Raw genomic sequence first — 10534 nt, 5'->3', positions numbered from 1 at the left:
TTTATAATTTTGATGTTGAAAGAATTTTATATCCAATATATATATATATATATATTGTTACGGCTGTGGAAATTCGCAAACCACCATTCAGGGCCCGTCGGTGAGATATCTTCATAGGTACATGTGTAGTTAGCCCCAAACCCGTTGTATAGAGGGAATTTATGTGATTCATTCGGGCTGTGACGCTTTGAGATAGCCGTTTTTCTCTTCTATCTTTATTTTGAACCAGCCACGTCTCAACCGCCATCACACAACAACCACCACGCCAGCCATCGTCACCAACTGCAACCACGCTCCAACCCTCAGACAACAACGCCAACAGCCACGACCTTTACCTTCACAACTCAATCTCACGTCATCGCATCACCGCCATTCCCAAACGGCACCATCACCATCAAACCACCACCGAAAACCCTCCACCACCTTCACCTCTCTCCTTCTACGGCCATTCCCGCACCACCTGTGAACACTGAGCGTCGAGCTGTCTTGGGCCCGTCAGCGATACGCACCGAGCCGCGAGCGCAAATAGCAGCCTTTCCGAGGAAAATTCAGATCAGGAACGCTACACGCCCACTTTTGCTCCGTCCAATTAGCAAGCGCGGAGCGGCTTGGCCCCGCATCCAGGCGCGTCTGTAGGAAATCGATATATGCAAATTCTAGGATCAGGGGAGGTTCACGCCCACTTTTCCTCCGTCCAATTGGCGAGCGTGGCTCTGCCCCCAAGGTCATCCTGATCCGGATATTTGCATATTGTTTTCTCCTGCCGGCCTATAAAACGGCAAGCGCAAGGCGAATCATGGCAGAGTGAGTGAGTTTTGGTTGGAGAGTGGAAGAGAGCGGGGGGGAGAGTCAGTCGAGTCGGGTGGCGAAGTGATCAGTGTGGCCGAAAGAGTGAGTCGAGTCATCGGTGTGGCAGAGAGTCGAGTGGGTGGCGAAGTCATCGGTGAGGCAGGAAGAGTTGGGTTCTGGAGTCGGCTTTGAAGAGTTGCGGGAAGAGGCAAAGGAGCGCGGGTCCGAGGCGAGAAGGACGGCGGTCGGCGACGAGGTCGCGGTGTGGGATCGCTCGTCGTGGGACCCAAACCAGCCAGCCATCTCGCTCTCCCAGGGCATCAACAATTCCCCTTTCCCCCACGCTGAGATAGTGCAAAAGGGGGCCCGTTCCCACGCCACTCCATACGTCGTGCCAACGAAACCCGCCAAGGAGCACGGAGTCGGGGCACAGCCACGCCGCCATATCTGTGGCTCGTCCGCCAACGCATCACGAGGACGCGGGAAGGACCCCCCGGTCTCGCGGGCCTGGCCGCTCCTTCAGGTCACGCGCACATATTGGCCTACAGGCCCGTCTGCCCCCTTTGTCTATGAGGGTGGCTTCTTTCCTTTTCTTTTGAGTAAATGTGTGTTGTTCGCTGTCTGTAAAGTAGAACTGTATAAGTGTTGCCGTGTGTGCGCGTAGTCGGTAGTGACTTTGCGTCGTCGTTGCTTTTGTTTTGATTGCTATATGTGCATTTTGACTGTTTGGCTGTATATGTGTGCTTTCCGTGTGTCGCGTAATAAATGTGCTTTGTGTGAACTGTTTTCCCGTTTCGCTTCGTCTTTTCTTTATTGACCCTCCATCCTGCTTCACGTAAAGGGTTCGTAGTGGGCTTAATACGCCTGGTAATTAATCGGAACCGTCAAGGCCGACGATAACACCGCTCGGTTATCACTGTAGCATGGAGCGGACCGCTTCAGCGGTTCGTGCCCGGAGTCGACCTGCGGCGAGGTACGATTGCCCGGTTTACCATCCGCGTGGGTACTTAGGTAGGTCGAGTTTGGCGAACAACCCTATCCTACGCGGGTGGCCGATTGGCACGATTGTGGTGAGGTCGAAAGACCCACCCGTGACTGGCTCCGGGTGATAGTTCCCAGAGGGTCACGACTGAATTGTCTGTCCGGTGGGCGACGCGGTCGCGATTCGAGTGATGCGGTCGTTCGCACGCCGGTGGGCGCGAATTCGCAACAATATATGTATGTATATATATATATATATATATATATATATATATATATATATATATATATATATATATATATATATACATACATATATATACTGATAATATAGATATATATTGTTACGGCTGTGGAAATTCGCATTACACCATGAAGGGCCCGTAGGTGAGATATCTCTAAGTACATGTGGAGTTAGCCCAAACCCGTTGCAGTGCTGGAATTTACGTGATTCATCCGGGCTGCGACGCTTTGAGATGGCCGTTTTTTTGTTCGATCTTTATTTTGAACCAACCACGTCACAACCGCCATCACACAACAACCAACACGCGAGCCATCGTCACCAACTACAACCATGCTCCAACCCTCAGACAACAACAACAACACCAACAGCCATGACCTTAACCTTCACAACTCGCTCCCGCAAACATCGCATCACCGTCATTCCCAAACAGCACCATAACCATCAAACCACCACCGAAAACCCTCCACCACCTTCACCTCTCTCCTTCTACGGCCATTCCCGCACCACCTGTGAACACTGAGCGTCGGGCTGTCTCGGGCCCGTTCGGCGATTGGTGCCGAACGCACCGAGCCGCGAGCGCAAATAGCGGCCTTTCCGAGGGAGAATTCGGATCAAGAACGCCACACGCCCACTTCCCCTCCGTCCAATTAGCAAGCGTGGAGCGGCTTGGCCCCGCCTCCAGGCGCATCTGTGTGAAATCGACATATGCAAATTCTCGGATCAGGGGAGATTCATGCCCCTTTTCCTCTGTCCAATTGGTGAGTGTGGCTCCGCCCCCGAGGTCAACCTGATTCGGATATTTGCATAGTTTTCTCCTGCCGGCCTATAAAACGGCGAGCTCAAGGCGAATCAGGGGAGAGTGAGTCGAGTCGGGTGGCGAAGTGATCGGTGTGGCAGGAACAGTCGAGTCGGGTGGAGAGTGAGTCGAGTCATCGGTGTGGCAGAGTCGAGTCGGGTGGAGAGTGATTCGAGTCGGGTGGCGAAGTCATCAGAGTGTCATTGAGTTGGGTTCTGGAATCGGCTGAGAAGAGTTGTGGGAAGAGGCCAAGGAGCTCGGGTCCGAGGCGAGAAGGACGGCGGTCGGCGACGAGGTCGCGGTGTGGGATCGCTCGTCGTGGGACCCAAGCCAGCCAGCCATTCTCCCTCCCCCAGGGCATCAACAATTCCCCCTTTCCCCCGCGCTGAGATAGTGCAACAAGGGGGCCCGTTCCCACCCCACTCCAAACGTCGTGCCAACGAAACCCGCCAAGGAGCACGGAGTCGGGGCACAGCTACGCGGCTATATCTGCGGCTCGTCCGCCAACGCGTCACAAGGACGCGGGTAGGACCCCCTCCCCCTGGTCTCGCGGGCCTGGCCGCTCCTTCAGGTCACGCGTGCATATTGGTCTACAGGCCCGTCTGCCACCTTGTCTTTGAGGGTGGCTTCTTTCCTTTGCTTTTGAGTAAATGTGTGTTGGCGCCGTTTGTAAACTAGAACTGTAAAAGTGTTGCCGTGTGTGCGCGTAGTTGGTAGTAACTCTGTGTCGTTGTTGCTTTTGTTTTTGTTGCTATATGTGCATTTTGACTGTTTGGCTGTATATGTGTGCTTTCCGTGTGCGTGCCGGGAAATAAATGTGCTTTGTGTGAACTGTTTTCCCGTTTCGCTTCGTCTTTTCTTTATTGACCCTCCATCCTGCTTCACCTCAAGGGTTCGTAGTGGGCTTAATACACCCGGTAATTAATCGGAACCGTCGAGGCCGACGATAACACTGCTCCGATTATCACTGCAGAACGGACCGCTTAAGCGGTTTGTCTCCGGAGTCGACCTGCGGCGAGGTACGATCGCCCGGTTTACCATCTGCGTGGGTACTTAGGTAGGTCGAGTTTGGCGAACAACCCTATCCTACACGGGTGGCCGATTGGCACGATTGTGGTGAGGTCGAAAGGCCCACCCGTGACTGGCTCCGGGCGATAGTTCCCGGAGGATCACGACTGAATTGTCCGTCCGGTGGGCGACGCGGTCGCGATTCCATCTCATATCTCACCACTCCTTCAATCTCATATTTCACAATTCTTTCAATCTCATATTTCACCACTCCTTCAATCTCATATTTCACCACTCTTTCAATCTCATATTTCACCACTCTTTCAATCTCATATTTCACCACTCTTTCAATCTCATATTTCACCACTCTTTCAATCTCATATTTCACCACTCTTTCAATCTCATATTTCACCACTCTTTCAATCTCATATTTCACCACTCTTTCAATCTCATATTTCACCACTCTTTCAATCTCATATTTCACCACTCTTTCAATCTCATATTTCACCACTCTTTCAATCTCATGTTTCACCACTCTTTCAATCTCGTATTTCACCACTCTTTCAATCTCGTATTTCACCACTCTTCTTCTTCCTCTTCAATCCTTTTTCGATCTCATTTCACCACTTCCTTTGTCTTCCTCCCCATTCCTCTTTCAATATCATCCATCTCATATTTCACCACTCTTTCAATCTCATATTTCACCACTCTTTCAATCTCATATTTCACCACTCTTTCAATTTCATTTCACCATTCTTTCAATCCCATATTTCACCACTCTTTCAACTCATATTTCACCACTCTTTCAATCTCATATTTCACCATTATTTCAATCTCATATTTCACCACTCTTTCAATCTCATATTTCACCACTCTTTCAAAATCATATTTCACCACTCTTTCAATCTCATATTTCACCACTCTTTCAATCTCATGTTTCACCACTCTTTCAATCTCATATTTCACCACTCTTTCAATCTCATATTTCACCACTCCTTCAATCTCATATTTCACAACTTTTTCAATCTCATATTTCACCACTCCTTCAATCTCATATTTCACCACTCTTTCAATCTCATATTTCACAACTCTTTCAATCTCATATTTCACCACTCTTTCAATCTCATATTTCACCACTCTTTCAATCTCATAATTCACCACTCTTTCAATCTCATAATTCACCACTCTTTCAATATCATATTTCACCACTCTTTCAATATCATATTTCACCACTCTTTCAATCTCGTATTTCACCACTCTTTCAATCTCGTATTTCACCACTCTTTCAATCTCGTATTTCACCACTCTTTCAATCTCGTATTTCACCACTCTTCTTCCTCTTCAATCCTTTTTCGATCTCATTTCACCACTTCCTTTGTCTTCCCTCCTCATTCCTCTTTCAATATCATCCATCTCATATTTCACCACTCTTTCAATCTCATATTTCACCACTCTTTCAATTTCATTTCACCATTCTTTCAATCTCATTTCACCACTCTTTCAATCTCATATTTCACCACTCTTTCAATGTCATATTTCACCACTCCTTCAATCTCATATTTCACCACTCCTTCAATCTCATATTTCATCACTCTTTCAATCTCATATTTCACCACTCTTTCAATCTCATATTTCACCACTCTTTCAATCTCATATTTCACCACTCTTTCAATCTCATGTTTCACCACTCTTTCAATCTTGTATTTCACCACTCTTTCAATCTTGTATTTCACCACTCTTTCAATCTCGTATTTCACCACTCTTTCAATCTCATTCCACCACTCTTCTTCTTCCTCTTCAATCCTTTTTCGATCTCATTTCACCACTTCCTTTGTCTTCCTCCCCATTACTCTTTCAATATCATCCATCTCATATTTCACCACTCTTTCAATCTCATATTTCACCACTCTTTCAATTTCATTTCACCATTCTTTCAATCTCATATTTCACCACTCTTTAACTCATATTTCACCACTCTTTCAATCTCATATTTCACCATTATTTCAATCTCATATTTCACCACTCTTTCAATCTCATATTTCACCACTCTTTCAAAATCATATTTCACCACTCTTTCAATCTCATGTTTCACCACTCTTTCAATCTCATATTTCACCACTCTTTCAAGCTCATATTTCACCACTCTTTCAATCTCATATTTCACCACTCCTTCAATCTCATATTTCACAACTTTTTCAAACTCATATTTCACCACTCCTTCAATCTCATATTTCACCACTCTTTCAATCTCATATTTCACCACTCTTTCAATCTCATATTTCACCACTCTTTCAATCTTATAATTCACCACTCTTTCAATCTCATCTTTCACCACTCTTTCAATCTCATATTTCACCACTCTTTCAATATCATATTTCACCACTCTCTCAATCTCTTATTTCACCACTCTTTCAATCTCGTATTTCACCACTCTTTCAATCTCGTATTTCACCACTCTTTCAATCTCGTATTTCACCACTCTTCTTCTTCCTCTTCAATCCTTTTTCGATCTCATTTCACCACTTCCTTTGTCTTCCCTCCTCATTCCTCTTTCAATATCATCCATCTCATATTTCACCACTCTTTCAATCTCATATTTCACCACTCTTTCAATATCATATTTCACCACTCTCTCAATCTCTTATTTCACCACTCTTTCAATCTCGTATTTCACCACTCTTTCAATCTCGTATTTCACCACTCTTTCAATCTCGTATTTCACCACTCTTCTTCTTCCTCTTCAATCCTTTTTCGATCTCATTTCACCACTTCCTTTGTCTTCCCTCCTCATTCCTCTTTCAATATCATCCATCTCATATTTCACCACTCTTTCAATTTCATTTCACCATTCTTTCAATCTCATTTCACCATTCTTTCAATCTCATATTTCACCATTCTTTCAATCTCATATTGCACCACTCTTTCAATCTCATATTTCACCATTATTTCAATCTCATATTTCACCACTCTTTCAAAATCATATTTCACCACTCTTTCAAAATCATATTTCACCACTCTTTCAATCTCATATTTCACCACTCTTTCAATCTCATATTTCACCACTCTTTCAATCTCATGTTTCACCACTCTTTCAATCTCATGTTTCACCACTCTTTCAATCTCATATTTCACCACTCTTTCAATCTCATATTTCACCACTCCTTCAATCTCATATTTCACAATTCTTTCAATCTCATATTTCACCACTCTTTCAATCTCATATTTCACCACTCCTTCAATCTCATATTTCACAACTCTTTCAATCTCACATTTCACCACTCTTTCAATCTCATATTTCACCACTCTTTCAATCTCATATTTCACCACTCTTTCAATCTCATATTTCACCACTCTTTCAATCTCATCTTTCACCACTCTTTCAATCTCATATTTCCCCACTCTTTCAATATCATATTTCACCATTCTTTCAATCTCGTATTTCACCACTCTTTCAATCTCATTCCACCACTCTTCTTCTTCCTCTTCAATCCTTTTTCGATCTCATTTCACCACTTCCTTTGTCTTCCTCCTCATTCCTCTTTCAATATCATCCATCTCATATTTCACCACTCTTTCAATCTCATATTTCACCACTCTTTCAATTTCATTTCACCATTCTTTCAATCTCATATTTCACCACTCTTTCAATGTCATATTTCAATTTCACCACTCTTTCAATCTCATTTCACCACTCTTCCTTCTTCTTCCTCCAAAATCCTCTTTTGATCTCATCCTTTTTTGATGAGATCCCTTATTTCAATCTCATGAGCAGGTCCAGAACAAGCCTTGAAAGTCATGGGAAGTGGGAAAGAAGGGTGTTGGTAATGATGGGACTTCAAATCCATCCCATCCATCCATCCATTGGGACCATACTCTGTGAGGAGCGTTGGTGCTGCCAAAGCAGTCTCCTTGGCTCTTAGACACAGTATACCAGCACTCATTTTGCCGACCTTGGAAGGATGATAGGCACAGTCAACCCCACCTGGTATGAATTCAACAGCTGAGTGGGATTTAGAACTCAGGATCCTAGGATCCCAAGCCCACCTCTCCAACCATTAAACCAACACCAGGCATGACTTGAAATTCCCATTCACATTTCCTGTCAATAGTGGGGGGTGAGGTTGGAGGAGGTGAGAAGGGGGAGGGAAGGGGAAGGGGTGAGTTGGGAGTCTGGAGGGAGGAGGCATGCAGTGGGAAAATGTGGGAGGAGTGACCCGGCGTTGCTAGGCAACGCTGGGTACCTTTGCTGATGTTTATATAAAAGAGGGCTCATCAGTTTTTTTTTGTTTGTTTTTTTTTTCATAGCTCCCACGGACTTGAGTCAGGTGAGCTTATTCGATGGAGCAATGTCCGTAGGTGAGTCATTCAGTCCGTAAACACGTCAGTTATTAATATCGCTTGAACCAAACACACGATTTCAATGAAACTTGACCACAACCTTCATCCACCTTGATGTACCAACGTTTGTCCACGGCGTTAGAAAAAATTCAGGGTTTTAGGGGATCTGCGTGGAGTTTGAGTGATTGTTTCGCCTGATCTAGGTGAGGGGAGAGGGGAGGGGAGTAGAGGAGAGAGAGGGGGGAGGGGACAGAGAGGGGAGTGGGGAGAGAGGGGGGAGGGGGAGAGAGAGGGGAGGGGGGAGAGAGAGAGGGGGAGGGGGAGAGAGAGGAGGTGGGGGAGAGAGAGAGAGAGAGGGAGAGAGAGGGGGAGGGAGAGAGAGGGGAGGGAGAAAGAGGAGGTGGGGGAGAGAGAGAGAGAGAGGGAGAGAGAGGGGAGGGGAGAGAGAGGGGAGGGGAGAGAGAGGGAAGGGGAGAGAGAGGGAGTGGGAGAGAGAGAGGAGGAGGGGGAGAGAGAGAGAGGGGGAGAGGAGAGAGAGGGGAGGGGGAGAGAGAGAGAGGAGGAGGGGGAGAGAGAGAGAGGGGAGAGAGAGAGGAGGAGAGAGCGAGAGGAGGAGGGGGGAGAGAGAGAGAGAGAGAGAGGGAGGGAGAGGAGAAGGGAGAGGGGGAGAGAGGGGAGGGGGAGAGAGAGAGGGGAGGGGGAGAGGGGAGGGGGAGAGAGAGAGGGGGAGGGAGAGAGAGAGGGGGAGGGAGGGAGAGAGAGAGGGGGAGGGAGAGAGAGAGGGGGAGGGAGGGAGAGAGAGAGGGGGAGGGAGAGAGAGAGGGGAGGGAGAGAGAGGGGGAGGGAGAGGGGAGAGGGGGGAGAGAGAGGGGAGGGGAGGAGGGGAGAGAGAGGGGTGGGGGAGGAGGAGGGCTCCGTGATTCAGCACTCCTCTTAACCTCCAAGGTGGACACCAATGAGGTTCCGATATCGAGCAGGTATCCCCAAATACGGTATCACAGGTGTATACATCGTGATAAGCACATTTTATAATAATAAACACTTATTTATAAACTTTATAAAACGAAGGGAACAATTGGCCATGTTGTTTACCTGACGTGTGGAGGGGGCGGGGCTTCGGGCAGGTCCAGGTGCGCTGCGCTGGGAGTTGTAAGACGTCATCAAGGAAAGAGAAGAAGGAAGAAAATTAAGGAAGGAGGGAAGGGGAGAATGAAAGAGTTGAAGCCGAATGGATGGAGAATAAACGAAGGATTAATAAAGAAGGAAACGTTGAACGAACGAACGAACGAACGAATAGTGGGGGCGGGGAGCGGAGGAGGACTTTGCGAAGAGGAAGAGATTGGAGTGAGGAAGGAAATCACATCGTGTCCATAGACATGCAAACGATGATGGAGGCAAGGTCCCTGTCCCTCTACCTGTCCCTGTACCTGTGCCTGTTCGGAGCCAGCCTGCCAGGTAACCATTACCTCCACCTTCGCTCTCTCTCCTCTCTATCGTTGCCCTTCCCACGAAGGTAGTCTTATTGTGCTTCTAGACGTTATTTCTCTTTTGTTATTTCATGAAACATCGTTGTAATTACAGACTGGGTTGTACCCCCCATGGGTGAAGGTAGGATGTATAATGGTGACCCTGACATAGCAGGCTGGGTTCTACTCCCCATGGGTGAAGGTAGGATGTATAATGGTGACCCTGACATAGCAGGCTGGGTTCTACCCCCATGGGTGAAGGTAGGATGTATAATGGTGACCCTAACATAGCAGGCTGGGTTCTACTCCCCATGGGTGAAGGTAGGATGTATAATGGTGACCCTGACATAGCAGGCTGGGTTCTACCCCCCATGGGTGAAGGTAGGATGTATAATGGTGACCCTGACATAGCAGGCTGGGTTCTACCCCCCATGGGTGAAGGTAGGATGTATAATGGTGACCCTGACATAGCAGGCTGGGTTCTACCCCCCATGGGTGAAGGTAGGATGTATAATGGTGACCCTGACGTAGCAGACTGATCAGATGTCCGAGGGACTGTGGTTGTCTTTTCACATGGTTGTGGACAGGAGTGTTGAAATAGTTCACTTTTTTTTTTCCTTCTCTCCTCCGATCTGCTCCACACTGGGTTGATGGAAAGTCCAGTGTAATTTTCATTCATTGACATGACCTTTATGAGTAACAACTTGGGTGTTTGGGGGGGGGGGGGACAGTGATTGGAGGCTCACATGCATGTGTGCCCCCTTTGTTAGCACGTATCCACCAACATCCTTTACGAGTAAAACCCTCCATCATTGGGATTGTATCAAAATAATAATAATAATAATAATAATAATAAATAAAATGAGACCTATTGTATATCTCAACGATTTGAACAAATATTTTTTTGTGGAA

General features: G+C 46.8%; 1 protein-coding gene across 3 annotated transcripts in view; it reads left to right on the top strand.

The window, feature by feature from the left end:
- The window catches only part of LOC147010444 (nectin 1b-like), a 52862-nt gene that overhangs the window by 3792 nt on the left and 38536 nt on the right, over positions 1–10534 (top strand). Inside the window, exon 1 of one of the 3 annotated variants that reach the window (XM_085859891.1) lies at positions 9330–9611. The exons of 1 other annotated variant lie outside the window; for it this stretch is intronic. In XM_085859891.1, coding sequence (XP_085716017.1) covers positions 9389–9611 — 223 coding nt within the window. In that variant the 5' untranslated portion in view covers positions 9330–9388. Of the gene's footprint in view, positions 1–9329; positions 9612–10534 lie in introns of those variants that run through there. One more of the 3 variants, XM_085859890.1, reaches the window with a different exon arrangement.

Source organism: Eptatretus burgeri, chromosome 16 (assembly GCF_056783735.1).
Source record: "Eptatretus burgeri isolate ZD-2024b chromosome 16, Ebu_testis_v1, whole genome shotgun sequence".
Lineage (NCBI taxonomy): Eukaryota > Metazoa > Chordata > Myxini > Myxiniformes > Myxinidae > Eptatretus > Eptatretus burgeri.
This window is presented reverse-complemented; position numbering and strand designations above follow the sequence as displayed.